Raw genomic sequence first — 17,783 nt, 5'->3', positions numbered from 1 at the left:
GCCTATGCCCCGGAGACTGAACTTGTAAGTGCTTTACTTACCATGTTAAACTAACTGTACTTAACTCCCCCAGGAGCTGTTGCATTTTGAAGTGTCCACTTTTAAAATAGCTTATTGTCATTCTATGGCAAAATGTGTACAATACTGTTTTGATTCAAAGCCCTATCTATACCTATGCAAAGTGCCTTACATTTAATGTACTTACCTGCAATTTGAATCTTGTGGCTCTAAAATAAATTAAGAAAATAATATTTTTCTATATAAAAACCTATTGGCCTGGAATTAAGTCATTGAGTGTGTGTTCTCATTTATTGCCTGTGTGTGTACAACAAATGCTTAACACAAACCCTCTGATAAGCCTAACTGCTTGACCACACTACCACAAATAGAGCATTAGTATTATCTATTATTGCCTCTGTCAAGCCTTTTGGGGAACCCCTGGACTCTGTGCGCACTAACTCTCATTTTGAGATAGCATATACAGAGCCAACATCCTACAACTGCTACAAGAGCTAATCAACTCATTTAAAACTACAAGACATGTAATAGAAAACAAATTTTGAGTAAGCAGTTATAGCCCTCCTTATAAAAACTGGGAAGGATCTAGCGACACCCTCTTCATACAGGCAGAGATCTCTTTTGACTGCTGATTGGAAGCTATTCACTTGGATATTTGCATCTCAGGTGGAACACACTTGCCAAAACTAGTCCACCGAGACCATGCAAGATTTATAGATGAGAGACAAACCAGCAGCAGTACCAAAAACGATTAGACCTGATCGGCATAGCGTAGAAGAACTGAAAATAGCTGTTTCTCCTGGATACTTTTAACTGCCAATTCCTCATCTTAGAGTACTCCCCAAACACCATACTGTTTCCGGAAACATTCCTCCATCTGCCCTCTAATGGCAGAATGTTCTAATAGCCTTATAGCCCTCCATAGCTGGGCTATACCGGCCATTAAAGTCCTGCTCCCTTGTTAAAGGCCCTCACCTTCGCCTTGGGCCTTTAACACTATAGCAGGCCTTGAGTGGCCGGTATTGCCCACTACAGCGACCTTTAAGGCTATATTAGAACCACTTTCCAGACAGCTATGCATCCAGTTAGAAGAGGACCTGTGGAGCTACAATTTGTTAGAAATTGCATCCCATGACAGGGATGCAAAAGGAAGAGTAGCCTTATTTAAAATTCTGTATCAAATTCATTTAACACCTACAAGATTGCACTCAGTAAGCCCTGACAGAAGATTACATTCCCCATGCTGTACAAAATCCAGGTGTTTACTTGGGTTCAACACTGCTTCTTACTGACACAACACCTCACCCTTCATTGTCCAGGTCTCCTCTTCAATGCGTTAGTAAGTCAAACCAGAGGGATAACCACGAAAGGCCTGGCATAGGGTACCCCCTAGTTCCCACAATTAGATAGTGAGAGAAAGACGCTTAGCTGCACTCTCCCAATCCATACCATCATACACATTAAAGTAGCTAAGCCACCAAACTTCTAGTCCCTTGAAAGAGGAACCAAATGTTTTTTGTCGTAAAACTATCGTACAGTCTGCCTATGGATTAATCAAAGAATTGGAGTAGATGCCTCACCCACTGATCGTGGCATGCTTTATCATAGGCTGTCTATCCACACCATGGTTAGATAATACTGCCAGGGCGGACTCAACCAAAAAGGATCCAAACACTGCCACAGCACCTAGGAAGCCACCATAGGTTCTTCGGCGTTCCTATGTCGGGCTTCCTAGGCGCAGTGGTGGTGTTTGGATCCTTGATGAATGTATGTCTACAGGACAAACACCCCTGCTGGACACACATGAACCCCCCCCAGAAATAAGGTGTATTGGAAGACGAGATCTTCCAGTATCATGTGGGAGCATTAGGCCTTACATGTATGTTTGAGATGGTTTACTGATAGGCAGGGATAGGACAATAGCCCTGACGAAGGCCCCTAGACCCATAAGGGCTCATTGAGAAGGGCCGAAACATGTTGACTTATGATTAAGGTCCTTTAGAACATTGCACCTGTAAGAGACCCAACATACTTGTTTTTTATTCATACCTTTGGTATCCTTTAATAAAGACATCCTTGGAGAACCCCAACAGGTATTTTCATATGAAATATCTGAAGCCTTGTGTTTATCCAGCTGATATTTTATATAAGTACTCCTAAGACTTTTGGTTGAGTCTACCCTGATAGTATTATCTTAACAGGGTGTGGATAGAACAGATATGATGAAGCATGCTACGATCAGTAGGTGATGCATCTATTCCAATTCTTGGATGAATCCATAGGCAGATTGTAGGGTAGTTTTATGGCGAAAAAACATTTGGTTCCTCTCACTCTTGTGGCTAAGTTTGGTGGCTTAGCCACTTTAATGTGTATGATGCTAGGGCACCCCCTCCCTCCCTGTTGGATGGAATATGGAGAGCCTGCTCCAGTCCAGGCAGGAACCACCAGGCCATCAGAGAAACATACTCTCTTCCATCGACAGGAGGTGCGGCCCACTAATTTCTATCACTTTAGGTTTTCACAACTCCTGAGTCCTTCTTTCAACAAGCTACCTAGCCTGCATTGCACACTCTCATCCAGTCAAATCTCACAACATTTGTTAGGGCGTGCCTCGATAAACAGTGCTTTATTGGAATCACATAACCAGCTTTTCTCCATTATATGTTGTCACAGGGAACCCATAGCAGTTTGAAAGCTGATAGGTTCACATCCCTGACCTAGATTCTAGGTGCCTCGGTCAACTGTGCTTAGACTGAATTCCTCAGGTTTGGAAAGTATGTCTGTTGTACATTCACATGCCTTGCATAATCCCACCATCTAGTGTTGGGCTCATATTATTACAGGTTGATTTTTGGTGTTGGCTCCAGACTTTATTTGTATTTAAATTGAAATTGGATTTATATAAGTCTTAGTATCCCGATGAGGCATTGAAATGCATTAGGGTGAGTAGCACGCTGCTCCAGAACCCACATTTAGCGGTTAATGGGATTAGTATTGAGCTCTGACGGAAACCACTCCATGCATTTGCTCCAGTTTTTTGTAGCACATTAATGAGTTAGATATCATAATTAGTAGGGGATCTGTCATAAATAAATAGATCATAGACTGGATAGATATATTGTTAGGTTGTAGGGATACGGTAGCAAAGAAAGAGAGCTTAAGGCAGATATGTATGCCTTAGTACTCCAGACGAATACAGAAGATGGATGGGAAACATCGTCATTCAAAAGAAAGACACAAAGGAGGGACATTTTTAAAATTTAGGTCAAGGTCTATTTTTCATGCAGTGTTTTAGGAATATAAATGACGGAGTGTTTTTTTAAATAGCATGCAATCGCTGGACATAACATTATAGAAAGAAACAACAAACCACCTGCTAGGAGACCATTTAAAATGCTGCTGTTAAGGAATGTGGCTTTTAGTAGTCCAGCACCATTAAAAAAGTTAAGTCTAAAATCATTTGAGACATTTTATGCTGTTTCTAGCTCTTGTGCACACAGCTCTACTGTATACGTTGCAGTCAATACTTGTAAACCAAAATATGACCCGTGTGCACCGTCTACAGCAGTACATTCAATTTTATGAAGCAATGTTACACCATACATAAACTACGCATACAAACACGTTAAAAAATGTAACAACCCTTACTTAAAATATAATAAGACAGTTGATAAACATCATAGCAAATATCATTAGTAAATTCAGTGCCTGTTTATCTGGTCTATTCATTACCTGGTGTCAATAAATACAGGCAGTTTTATTCCCTGCCTGAAGTGCACCAGGCCCCACAGAACAGAGACCACTATCTTCAAATGGATGTGTCTGAGATCACTGTGTCCCTCCTTTATCCATCTTGTGTCATCATGAATAACGCATCGTTATATCACCACAAAGCTCACAATAATAAAAATATGGAAAAATATTACACTTCAAGTTTATGTTCTCTGGTGTTGTTGCTCCAGTAGAAGGCAAATAGGCACCAAAGGTTATCATAGAGAATGGCACAAAAACAGAGAAGGATTTGATTACTGAGAACCTGCAAACATTGAGACAAGATGTTTTGCCATGGAGGGTTTCCGGAGCTTCGCCCACGAGCTTCTAATATATGAAAATGAGTTTGCCTACATTTAGACTGCATAATTATGAAAAATACTTTGTTTAGATGCTGCAATAAACTCCTTCCTTGGAAACACCAGCATAAGGTCTGTAACCTCTGTTCATCAGACATTGTATCCCTAAGGAGCTTTTGAGGATGATTATGGTGTCGAGTTTGCTCAGTGGGTACGTAGATGTTGGGTGGAGCCAGAGAGAAGGGGGAGCTTCCAGGTCCTTTTACCTTTACTAAAGTGGAAGAAGACAAACCGCTTCATTCACTACAACTGCAACTGAAATAGGAGTCATGTGGACGTTTACAACAACACATACCAATTAAAACTCCTAAAGAAGGCACTAGACTTCACAATAAATTACCAGGGCGAGGAAAACATAATAAAACGGTACAAATCTCAACAGATGATACAGAACTACAATCAGTCTCCAGGCACTCTTTCACGATGGTTCCATCAGTCCCAATATTAACACATGAACATTGACCTAAAGAATGCTTTCAAGCTAAAGTATGAGCCAAAGCATGGCCGCAGCTGAAGGCCAGCCTCCATTGTAAGCATCGACTCTAGTTAAAACCCAGGCTTACACTGACTTGGGCTTTAGATGAGGAAACTTGGTGGTATCAGCTTTGAGCTGAACTCTTTGAAATGAAGGAAGGTAAAGAATGCACTAGCCAGATACACTCCCATATGGGGTACAGAGCCAAGACCCACATTAAAGCCATCCCTTCACCCCACAAATAAACAAAAATGAAGAAAGTTTCACACCTGTGAGTATAACGCCATTATGTTCCACATCAAAAATGGCTGCAACTCATCCTGGATTCCAGTGACCACTGCAGAAGTAGGTATGGTCAATCACCAAGAAGCAGGATGAGCCCCAGTTTGAAGAGGGTTAAGATTCCTACACAATTATGCCATCATGTCATCTCCACCACATGAGATGTCAGTAAAATACAAAAGCAAAATGGTGTGCTACAGAACCACCTCAACCCACATTGAGGTCTCTGTGTGGATTCAGAAATAGGATGATGGTTACCTTTTTGAAATGCTGACACAATGAGAACCATCTCGTGTATTTCAATGTTAAAGGAACTTTTCTCTCCGCCATGGAAAGCTTAAAAATGGTGTGAATAAAGTCAGTCCAAAGCAGCTCTGCAAGGTCCCCTGTACAACTAAAAAGCATTTAAAGGCACATTTAGCAGTGGTGTACACAGCACAAAAATTTATTGATACTCCAAAGGCACAGGATGTTCTGCCGTCTGACCTCTATAACAAAAGTAATAGATTGGAGACTACAACAATGAAGGTAACCATGCGCATTACTATACATTGATATATCACTGTTTAGATGTCCTCCAGTGGAAAGAAATGGGAGGTTCGATGGCATCTGTCGCTGTAGATACGCATGTTCTGCAATAGCTCGCCATCTGGTGTTGGGCCGGAGTGTTACAAGTTGTTTTTCTTCGAAGAAGTCTTTCGAGTCACGGGACCGAGTGACTCCTCCTTTTGTCTCCATTGCGCATGGGCGTCGACTCCATCTTCGATTGTTTTTTTTCCGCCATCGGGTTCGGACGTGTTCCTGTCGCTCCGAGTTTCGGAACGGAAAATTAGCTAATTTCGGAAGATTTTCGTCGGTATTGTTGCGTTCGGGATCGGCGTACTTAGATTCCACACCGCATCGAAGATCGAAGAGCTCCGGTGCCCTTCGGGGTAGTTTTTCGATCCTCCGTCGGGGCCTGGTCGGCCCGACCGCGTGCTGAAGAACGCCGATGGAACGGACCCCGTTCCGTTTCTGCCCCAAATGCCACAATAAATACCCCTACACAGACCAACACTTGGTCTGCAACCTGTGCCTGTCACCTGAGCACAGCGAAGACACCTGCGAGGCCTGTCGTGCGTTCCGGTCCCGAAAAACACTCCGAGACCGTCGAGCCAGAAGACTTCAAATGGCGTCCGCACCGACAGCCCAACGGGAGTTCGAGGAACAGGAAGAAGAAGGTACCTTCTCGATCCAAGACTCAGACTCCGAAGGATTCGACGATACACAAACCGTGAGTAAGACGTCGAAAACCACACAAAGAAACATTTACAAGGCCCAGGGGACGCCACTGCCACCAGGCCATGGCTCGACCCATAAATTCGGTGACCGACCGTCGGCACCGAAAAAGGCCCAAACAGTGCCGAGATCGTCCGACTCCGGTCGAGACACCGGCACGCAGCCTTCTCGGGACCGAGAAAGTGCTGGAGATAAGCCTCGACACCGAGATGCCGGTGTGGACACGGCTCGACGCCGAGACAGCGGCACCGAAACAGATCGACGCCGAGAGGTTTCGGCCCCGAAAAGGAAAAAAGTCACCTCGGAGCCGAAAAAACACGCAGACAAAGTTTCGATGCCGAAACAAACTGCAAGCGACCCAGCTTCAGGCTCTTATACAGAAGAGCACTCGCTAACGTCCCAAATGCAAAAGCATAGGTTTGAGGAAGAGCTACAAGCAACTGATGTGGACCATACGCAAAAGCGTATCTTCATTCAGCAGGGGACAGGAAAAATAAGCACCCTTCCCCCCATTAGGAGAAAGAGAAGGTTGGAGTTCCAGACGGAACAAGCACCACAACCAAAAGTGGTGAAAAGAGTTACACCACCACCCTCTCCTCCGCCCGTGATTAACGTTTCACCAGCACAAACTCCATCACACTCCCCAGCTCACACCACCATGAGCCAGGGTGACCAAGATCAGGACGCGTGGGACCTATACGACGCCCCAGTGTCAGATAACAGCCCGGAGGCATACCCTACAAAGCCATCTCCACCAGAAGACAGCACCGCGTACTCTCAGGTGGTGGCTAGAGCAGCACAATTTCACAACGTAAGCCTCCACTCAGAACAGGTCGAGGATGATTTCTTGTTCAACACACTCTCCTCCACCCACAGCTCATACCAAAGCCTGCCTATGCTCCCTGGTATCCTCCGGAACGCAAAAGACATATTTAAGGAGCCAGTCAAAAGTAGGGCAATCACACCAAGGGTGGAAAAAAAGTATAAGCCGCCTCCTACGGACCCGGTTTTCATCACTACACAGCTGCCACCAGACTCTGTTGTTGTAGGAGCAGCTAGGAAAAGGGCCAACTCTCACACATCTGGAGATGCACCACCCCCAGATAAAGAAAGCCGCAAGTTCGATGCAGCTGGTAAAAGAGTCGCAGCACAAGCTGCAAACCAGTGGCGCATCGCGAACTCCCAGGCACTACTTGCGCGCTATGACAGAGCCCACTGGGACGAGATGCAACATCTCATTGAACATCTGCCCAAGGACTTCCAAAATAGGGCAAAACAAGTGGTTGAGGAGGGACAGACCATCTCCAACAACCAGATACGTTCCTCCATGGACGCTGCAGATACAGCTGCACGGACAATTAATACATCTGTAACTATCAGAAGGCATGCATGGCTCCGAACGTCTGGATTTAAACCAGAGATTCAACAAGCAGTTCTCAATATGCCTTTTAATGAAAAAGAACTGTTCGGTCCAGAAGTGGACACAGCGATTGAGAAACTCAAAAAAGATACAGACACTGCCAAAGCCATGGGCGCACTCTACTCCCCGCAGAGCAGAGGGAATTACAGCACATTCCGTAAAACGCCCTTTCGAGGGGGGTTTCGGGGTCAAAGCACACAAGCCAGCACCTCACAAGCAACACCGTCCACTTACCAGGGACAGTATAGAGGAGGTTTTCGGGGACAATATAGAGGAGGGCAATTCCCTAGAAATAGAGGGAGATTTCAAAGCCCCAAAACCCCTACTACTAAACAATGACTCACATGTCCCTCACCCCCTCCACACAACACCAGTGGGGGGAAGAATAGGTCATTATTACAAAGCATGGGAGGAAATCACTACAGACACTTGGGTTCTAGCAATTATCCAACATGGTTATTGCATAGAATTTCTACAATTCCCTCCACACATACCACCAAAAGCACAAAATTTAACAACACACCATTCCAATCTCCTGGAGATAGAAGTGCAGGCACTATTGCAAAAGAATGCAATCGAATTAGTGCCAAACACACAAATAAACACAGGAGTTTACTCACTGTACTTTCTGATACCAAAGAAGGACAAAACGCTGAGACCAATCCTAGACCTCAGAGTAGTGAACACTTTCATCAAATCAGACCACTTCCACATGGTCACACTACAAGAAGTGTTGCCATTGCTAAAACTACACGACTACATGGCAACTTTAGACCTCAAGGATGCTTATTTCCATATACCAATACACCCATCGCACAGGAAATACCTAAGGTTTGTATTCAAAGGAATACATTACCAATTCAAGGTACTGCCTTTCGGATTAACAACAGCACCAAGAGTCTTTACCAAATGTCTAGCGGTAGTCGCTGCACACATAAGAAGGCAGCAAATACATGTGTTCCCATATTTGGACGACTGGCTAATCAAGGCCCATTCGTTCATACAGTGCTCAAATCACACAAATCAGATCATACAAACCCTCTTCAAACTCGGGTTCACCGTCAACTTTACAAAATCCAACATTCTGCCGCGCAAGGTACAACAATACCTAGGAGCCATAATAGACACATCAAAGGGAGTAGCCACTCCAAGTCCACAAAGAATTCTAAATTTCAACACCATCATACAACGCATGTATCCAACACAAAAGATACAGGCAAAGATGGTATTGCAACTCCTAGGCATGATGTCATCATGCATAGCCATTGTCCCAAACGCAAGACTGCACATGAGGCCCTTACAACAATGCCTAGCATCACAGTGGTCTCAAGCACAGGGTCACCTTCTAGATCTGGTGTTAATAGACCGCCAAACTTACCTCTCGCTTCTGTGGTGGAACAACATAAATTTAAACAAGGGGCGGCCTTTCCAAGACCCAGTGCCACAATACGTAATAACAACAGATGCTTCCATGACAGGGTGGGGAGCACACCTCGATCAACACAGCATACAAGGACAATGGAACGTACATCAAACAAAACTGCATATCAATCACCTAGAACTTCTAGCAGTTTTTCAAGCACTAAAAGCTTTCCAACCAATAATAGTTCACAAATACATTCTCGTCAAAACAGACAACATGACAACAATGTATTATCTAAACAAGCAGGGAGGGACGCACTCCACGCAGTTAAGCCTGCTAGCACAGAAAATTTGGCATTGGGCAATTCACAACCAAATTCGCCTAATTGCACAGTTTATACCAGGGATCCAAAATCAACTCGCAGACAATCTCTCTCGAGATCACCAACAGGTCCACGAATGGGAAATTCACCCCCAAATTCTGAACACTTATTTCAAACTCTGGGGAACACCTCAGATAGACTTGTTTGCGACAAGGGAGAACGCAAAATGCCAAAACTTCGCATCCAGATACCCACACAAACAATCCCAAGGCAATGCCCTATGGATGAACTGGTCAGGGATATTTGCTTACGCTTTTCCTCCTCTCCCTCTCCTTCCTTACCTGGTAAACAAACTCAGTCAAAGCAAACTCAAACTCATATTGATAGCACCAACTTGGGCAAGGCAACCCTGGTACACAACGCTGCTAGACCTATCAGTGGTACCCTGCATCAAATTGCCCAACAGGCCAGATCTGTTGACACAGCACAACCAAAAGATCAGACACCCAGATCCAGCATCGCTGAATCTAGCAATCTGGCTCCTGAAATCCTAAAATTCGGGCACTTACAACTTACCCAAGAATGTATGGAAGTCATAAAACAAGCCAGAAGGCCATCCACCAGGCACTGCTATGCAAGTAAATGGAAGAGGTTTGTTTGCTACTGCCATATTAATCAAATACAACCATTACACACAACTCCAGAACATGTAGTGGGTTACTTGCTTCACTTACAAAAATCTAACCTAGCTTTCTCTTCCATTAAGATTCACCTTGCAGCAATATCTGCATACCTGCAGACTACCTATTCAACTTCCCTATATAAGATACCAGTCATTAAAGCATTCATGGAGGGCCTTAGGAGAATTATACCACCAAGAACACTACCTGTTCCTTCATGGAACCTAAATGTTGTCCTAACTAGACTTATGGGTCCACCTTTTGAACCCATGCACTCCTGCGAAATACAGTTCCTAACCTGGAAGGTGGCATTTCTCATCGCCATTACTTCCCTAAGAAGAGTAAGCGAGATTCAGGCGTTTACAATACAGGAACCTTTTATACAACTACACAAAAATAAAGTCGTCCTAAGGACCAATCCTAAATTTTTGCCAAAGGTTATTTCACCGTTCCATCTAAATCAAACAGTGGAACTTCCAGTGTTCTTTCCACAGCCAGATACCGTAGCTGAAAGGGCACTACATACATTAGATGTCAAAAGAGCATTGATGTATTACATTGACAGAACAAAAAACATCAGAAAGACTAAACAACTCTTTATTGCCTTTCAAAAACCTCACGCAGGAAACCCAATTTCAAAACAAGGTATAGCCAGATGGATAGTTAAATGCATCCAAATCTGCTACCTTAAAGCTAAACGACAGCTGCCCATTACACCAAGGGCACACTCAACCAGAAAGAAAGGTGCTACCATGGCCTTTCTAGGAAACATCCCAATGCAAGAAATATGTAAGGCAGCCACATGGTCTACGCCTCACACATTCACCAAGCACTACTGTGTAGACGTGTTATCCGCACAACAAGCCACAGTAGGTCAAGCCGTATTAAGGACATTATTTCAGACTACTTCCACTCCTACAGGCTGATCCACCGCTTTTGGGGAAATAACTGCTTACTAGTCTATGCAGAACATGCGTATCTACAGCGACAGATGCCATCGAACAGAAAATGTCACTTACCCAGTGTACATCTGTTCGTGGCATCAGTCGCAGTAGATTCGCATGTGCCCACCCGCCTCCCCGGGAGCCTGTAGCAGTTTAGAAGTTACCTCCAATTATTTATATATGTATCATCTTAACCTTAAATAGGTGCATACTTAGTCACTCCATTGCATGGGCACTATTACTACAATTCAACTCCTACCTCACCCTCTGCGGGGAAAAACAATCGAAGATGGAGTCGACGCCCATGCGCAATGGAGACAAAAGGAGGAGTCACTCGGTCCCGTGACTCGAAAGACTTCTTCGAAGAAAAACAACTTGTAACACTCCGGCCCAACACCAGATGGCGAGCTATTGCAGAACATGCGAATCTACTGCGACTGATGCCACGAACAGATGTACACTGGGTAAGTGACATTTTCATTTTAGTACAACTGCTGAAAAGATAAGGTAATATGGCAGAAGGAATTGTTCAGACACCAGACAGTAGGACTTGAGGGCACCAAAGGCTTCCTGTAGTTCAAAAGCTACCATTTGTAGTATAATTTTTCTTAATTTCAAAAAGTCCTTAAGGTCTTGACCTGACAGATGCAGGTGAAGGTTGTAACTCATATTTGGGCCCTTGCTGCCAGATTGTTTTGTGCCCAGAGGTCTGTCCTTTCTGTGGGATTTCACAGCTTGCTCAAGACGTTGTTGGGAAATAGGGAGGAGGGGGGGGTCTTTTTTTTTTTTTTTTTTTAATATGGGCCCCCTGCTTTTCACAGATAACAGAATAGGGTACACGAATTACCAGATACCAGACACAAATGCCATCAAGGCATAGTGAAATAGTGCCATCTTTGCAGTAGGGACAAATCATTAATTACAAGATTGCATGGGTTTTACACTGGGAATCGTGGTCAGTAGACCCGAACAAAGAAATAAGTTGTACTCCCAGATATGCATGAACTTCTACCAATCAAATAGTCGACCTGTAAGGAACTGATGGAGGTTCTCCTCTGAGAACGAATCAGAATTCTTTTGGATTAAGACTCTGTTCGCATGTACTTAGAGATGCACCTAGGTCATCACCAGGAGCTGAAGAGCCAAAGCAGTGAACCTTTCAAGAAAGGAAACTTTAATTTTGTTTCTCATGTATATTTTTTTAACATGAATATTACTATAACTCAAGTGCATCATATTTGAATGAATTTGAATAGCAGGAGGTCTTCTGAGGATGTGGATTTTCACAATTTATTGTGTGTCAGTTTTTTTTTTTTTTTTAAAGGGAGGAAGTCTGCGGAGCAACCAGTGTCTGACTCTTTGCTGAATTTTAACTTTTTGAATGGACCAATGTTTATGCGTACTAGCAAGTGGAATTGACTTTGATTGCAAGATGTGTGGTGATTTTTGGTATAAATGCTGCTTTTAATCTTAAAACTATATGGATAAGTTTGGGATGGCATAACTTGAAAGCAGAAGCTGCAGGTTTACAATTTGTTTGCTGTAGGAGGTGGGTTTGTTTGGGTATGGACTGAGATGATGTGGTCTATCCTTATTACATAAATTATAGGGTGTGGCAAGCAAAAGGTTTCTAAAGCAGAAAACTAGTCTACTACATGACCAACAGTGTGAGTAGGACCACGTAGTCAGGAGCTCAGCTGCTTTTGATGTCTTTAGTAACAAAGGGGATGAAGGAGTTCCATGTTCGATCAAGAGACTGACGATGAGGCTTCATATGTGGTCTTTATTACTGCCTGGAGGACAATAAATATTTGTGAGAATGAACTATGGAGGATGGCTTTCGTTATTAGGGATTTGGAGGAACGGTAGCTTGTAAGGGTTAGATGAAAGCTCACAAAGTGTTCCCAGGATATTGTGGCAAGTTTTCTATTTCCTCTTAACTCCTGCAGTTTTAAAAGCCCGGATGTAAGGAGGTTGATGGGAGGTTCTGGGGCGGCCCGGAACTAAGCTTCAGATATCGTAAGGATGTCTAAGTTGTGATTTAGCATGAGATTATGGATGAGAGCACTGGTAGGCAACTGTGCTTTTTGGTTAGTTTGTGAAGAACAGTAGGTTGGAAGAAGGGTAGTCTTGGGATTTGAGATTTAGGGAGCGGATGAGTTTCAAAACGCACGTGTTGTCATGAATAGTTAGTATGTGATGTGTGACGTGACCCACTTATCATGGTTTGTGTGTGACACAAACACACCAGTCAGGATTCAGACATGGGTGAGAGACAGATATCCTGCTGTTCTCCATAATAATTGAGTCTTTGAGACTTGGTTGCCAGCTGTCTTTCTTCCTTATGATTGATTTGTCAACAGCATTCAATATAATTGACCACAAGATGTCACATGACTGTAGCGCTAATGAACAAACTGCTGGGCATTGGAGTGAATTGTTCTCAGACAGACTGAGGATGCTGGAGCTGGGGGATCATTATTAGTGACAGTGGGTACCCAGGTGTTGACCGCCCCTGCATAGTGAGCTCCAAATGTTTGAGACTGTTGAGTTACATAATTCAGTAACATGTTCGGGGCCACCTCAATAAATGCATTTGTATTATTCGACCACATCCAAGAGGGTGACCTTTTCACCTGAATTTTTTTAAAGTGAAAGAAAATGAAGAAGGAACATTCTACTGTGGTGTTCATTTAGACACATACTGGCATGTAGGGATTTGGGACATTTTTGAACAGGCTGGGGTTGTGAAGTGCCAAGATCTGGGGCAGAGTCTGTCACATGTCTCAGCCTGACTCTGACTGAGTTACCTTTGCCCTACCACCATTTCTGATTCAAAGACTGGTGCTGAAATGCCCCAAATTCTCTATCTGCCAGACTTCATGTGTCTAGTGTCAGATACAAGGCAAGTCTACTCCTCATCTTCAAATGTGTTGTCTATAAAAAATAACAACCATACACAACTCTTGGTTATTCTCTTGTGTTCATTAGAGCGTGGGCCTTTTCAAAACTGTTTGAAGTGTCTGTCTTTTTCTGTATTATCACAGTTTTCATGGCAATATGTTTATTCTCTTTGGCTGTAGAAGCTGGAATGGGAGAAATGCTGGATCATGCAGTTCTCCTGCAGGTTATCAAGGAGCAACAGGTGCAGCAGAAACGTCTACTCGACCAGCAGGAGAAACTGCTAGCTGTGATTGAAGAGCAACACAAAGAAATCCACCAGCAGAGGCAAGAGGAGGGCGACGAGAAGCCAGGTAAGATCCTGATATTATTTGGAGTTCAGTCGCCAGATAACTGCCCGAGGAGAGCGAATGGCACGCTGAGGTGCATATTGAGTGTGGAAATGGCTCACACCCCAGCAGGGAAAATGGCAGGTAACTGTTTTTGAAGGAAGGCTAGGCATGGTGGTTCTGTACTGGAAGGCCAATAGTTATTAGAAGTCAATATTTGGGTGCATTGGAAGCGTTCTGTGTGAACCTCAGCCTTTGAATAGCAAAAGGTGTTGCTAGTCAGATTAGAAGACCAGCTGCAGGGGTTGTTACATGTCAAGTTAGCAAACCTTTATGTGGGCCTCAATTTTTGGAACAGAACTATGTAGTACTTTCCTAGATGCATTTGATGTGAGATCTCAATATGGGACTATCAAGTGCTGATTACAGTTAGAATTGAGGTGCACTGAACAGCATTGAGGCGTGTGGGATGAGCAGTGTCCGGGCAGGCTGTTTTACAAGTACTTGCAGAATGCCATGAGCAATCATTAAAATAAACCACTTTTATGTTTACAAATTTCCAGAAAATGTGTACTGTGAACACTGAAAATCTACCTGTTCCTCCGTTTCAGGGGCAGACAAACCACAGGAGCAAGCAATTGTCCTATTGAAAAGCAAAGAGGAAGGAAAACCAAATGTAGCAAGACCTGCAGGTGATGAGCTGGAAGGGCAGAATGCTATTGAGGCAAATCAACATGTTGTCCTGCCGGCAGGCCAAGCAGAAGGAGGTGCAGAGGGAGCCATTGGGGCCAATGCAGAGCATCCAGAAGTGCCAGGTATTCCTGATAACATTCCTCATCCCGGCAATGCCCACAAAGAGAAACATATTCCTGCTGACCATCCGGATGTTGTAAATATCCAGAAGCAGGAGGCAAAGAATCCTGCAGATATTGGTCAGAATGCCCGACAGCAGGAGCCTAAAGTTCATGTTGATATTGAGAATGCTAATCAGCAACAACCTAAACTTCACATTGATGTTGGTGGCAATGGCCAGCAACAGAATCTTAAAGTTCCTGCTGATATTCATGAGAATGCCCAGCAACTGGATCCTAATATTCATTCTGAAATAGGAGGGAATGTTAAGCAGCAGGAGCCTAAAGTACATGCTGACCCCGTGGGAGATATCCAGCAGCGGAAGCTTAAATTTCCCTCTGACCTTGGGGAGAATTCCTTGAAAGAGAACATTAAAATAAATGTTGACATTCCAGTGGTTCAGAATAATCAGCAGCCAGAGCCCATGAAAAGCGCTGAAAAGTTTGGCGGTAAAGACCACCAAAGGGTTCCCCTGCCAGAGGTGGTAAAAAATCCTGCAGCTAAGCACACGGGCCATGCCCAGCCAGTAGGGGAGCTGCTAGACAAGGAGCACCAAGAAGCAGGAGGGCACCTCCAAGTGGCGGGTCTAGAAGCCAACTCTGATATTCATAGTCAAATGCACCCTGAGCGGAACATCAATGCAGTTCGCAGCAGTAAAGAAATTCCTGACCGACACAAAGAAGAGCCAAAATCCAAGTTACAAAGTAGAAATCAACCGCCACCTGCTGAAGGCAAGGATCAGTACCCTCTGAAGGTGAAGTCAAAACCCTCGCAGGAACATGAGATCTTAGATCATGCTGGTCAGCAAGGTCCAGCTGCAAACCAAGCTCAAATTGTTCCAGAAGAGCCTAAGGTGGCGGAACACGATCTTCCACGGCAAGAACAATTGCCGAACAGTGAACTCAGACTTAAGGAGAGCAACCATGAGAATATCCGACCTGCAAAGGAGATCAATGGAAAAGAACTGGAAAAAGAGCCCCAAGAGAAGGGGGAGGTCATTGCAGATCCTCCACACATGGAGAATGATCAAATCAAGCCAAATCGAGACCTAAAACTTCAGAATGAAGTGGAACTAAGGAGGCGGCGGAGGGCTCTGCCATCTTCTGAGAAGGCAGACTATGTTGATGACGCTTCTCTTATCCACCTTAACCCCATCCCGGATGTGAAGGTGGATGGCCTGCGCAGCGCCCTGGAGCAGAACCTGCAGCAGGCTGCCGAGGGGGCCATACACTTGATACATAGCCGCCAACTCCAGCAGATCCATGCCAATGAAAATGAAGCATGAGCTGTACATGCTCAAGAAGAACATGCTTTGTGTACCAGCGAGACACTCAGCTTAACTAGTGTCAAGTGACCAAATCCTGCCATTCTCTGCTGCTGTGACATCTCCAGAGCAGAAGAAGGGAGTGCCTTCCCTCCATGGAATTCCCAAAACTGTTTCTCAGTTTGTCGAACCTTGTTATCTTTCATTTTTTGTTTATTAGGTGTTTGTGGGATTTCCACTCTGCCTTTGTGCTTGTTACAATGTGAGAAAAATTATTTCCACATGTTAGGGCTGGCTGCAATATAAACACAGACTTGACCGTCCTTTTGTACTCTACTCCTATGAGCCCCTGATCCCTCAAGAAGTTTTTGTAATCAGTGCGAACACCTTCAAATCTTTTTTTTTTTTTTAAACCACAAGTTAGGGGCTTCATGCTGGTTTTGACAACGCCTCTCAACAGCCACCTGTTTCCCTTCCCCAACCATGCTGCTGATGGTAGATATTTAATGTACAGCACTGACTGGGCATTTTTGCTAGCCAGCATTTTGAAAGTGCATATCCCTTTCAACATCCAGTAAATGTTTTTCCAGAGGCAGAGTGAATAGCACAGCATTCCAGGTTAAGATATTGTTGTACATTGTTAGAGGGTCTACAACGCAGGTGCCTCTCCCTTCGCCATCTGCTGGAGGGTGCTCTTTACAGGGTATAATCGTGTTTTCTGTTTGTTATTTTGAAAATCCATGCAGATGTTCCTTCAAAAGAAATCGAATATGGTAGCAAGTTCTAATATTGATGATCCAGTCTCTGACATCCTTTGCTATGTCCACACGTAGTCTGGAGTCAGGAGCAGAGCTGGGCAGCTTTAAGTGCTGCTTCTGTAGTCTATTTAACAGTAAGAGTCCCGTGCCCAATTAAATGAAGACTTTGGGTATCAACTGATGCAAAGCAGATTGCAATGTCAAAAGTGTTAGTGATGCCATTGATCGGTTGGGTCATGTGGCGAAATAAGTCTTGTACACGGCCAGTAAATCTTTATTTGTAAGTAAAAAAATAAGAATATGTTAGTGTTCATAGTGCACTTTTACTAGAATACCATTCTGTTTGGAGTTCAAAAATGATTTTAAAAGCAGCGTAAAATATGTTTTTCCAGCTGGGCAGGTCACAGCTGACTAAAGGGATTGAATTGGCAGTTTGGAATTTGGTTCAGTTTACCTTGTTTGTTTTAACAAAGTAGTTTATTTTTAGTAACTTTATTATTTTGCTACAATAAAGACTTCTACTACACATTGCACATCTTTAAAGACTTTGATAAACCATTTATTCCTACTTAAGTTGAGCGGGCGCTGGAAGCAGTTCCAGCACCACCATAAAGCTGATATAATATTTAAGATCGAAGCATTGCCAATGCGCTGTGGTTTCACTGAAATCCATTACATTCTGGTAGAAAGAGCTAATTTTTGTGCTTCAGCAACTGCCTGGTTTTGGAAGAAAGATTGTGCTGCTCAATGCATCTGTCACAAAGTAG

General features: G+C 43.8%; 1 protein-coding gene across 3 annotated transcripts in view; it reads left to right on the top strand.

Moving 5' to 3' along the window:
- Positions 1-17,549, top strand: part of SLC38A10 (solute carrier family 38 member 10) — a 242,425-nt gene extending 224,876 nt beyond the window's left edge. For all 3 annotated transcript variants that reach the window (XM_069199759.1, XM_069199762.1, XM_069199761.1), the window contains 2 exons: positions 13,996-14,166; positions 14,754-17,549. In XM_069199759.1, coding sequence (XP_069055860.1) covers positions 13,996-14,166; positions 14,754-16,279 — 1,697 coding nt within the window. In that variant the 3' untranslated portion in view covers positions 16,280-17,549. The remainder of the gene's footprint in view (positions 1-13,995; positions 14,167-14,753) is intronic.
- The last annotated feature ends 234 nt before the right edge of the window (positions 17,550-17,783 follow it).

This window comes from Pleurodeles waltl, chromosome 7 (genome assembly GCF_031143425.1).
Source record: "Pleurodeles waltl isolate 20211129_DDA chromosome 7, aPleWal1.hap1.20221129, whole genome shotgun sequence".
Lineage (NCBI taxonomy): Eukaryota > Metazoa > Chordata > Amphibia > Caudata > Salamandridae > Pleurodeles > Pleurodeles waltl.
The sequence above is the reverse complement of the archived record's forward strand: the minus strand, read 5'-3'. Positions and strand labels throughout refer to the sequence as shown.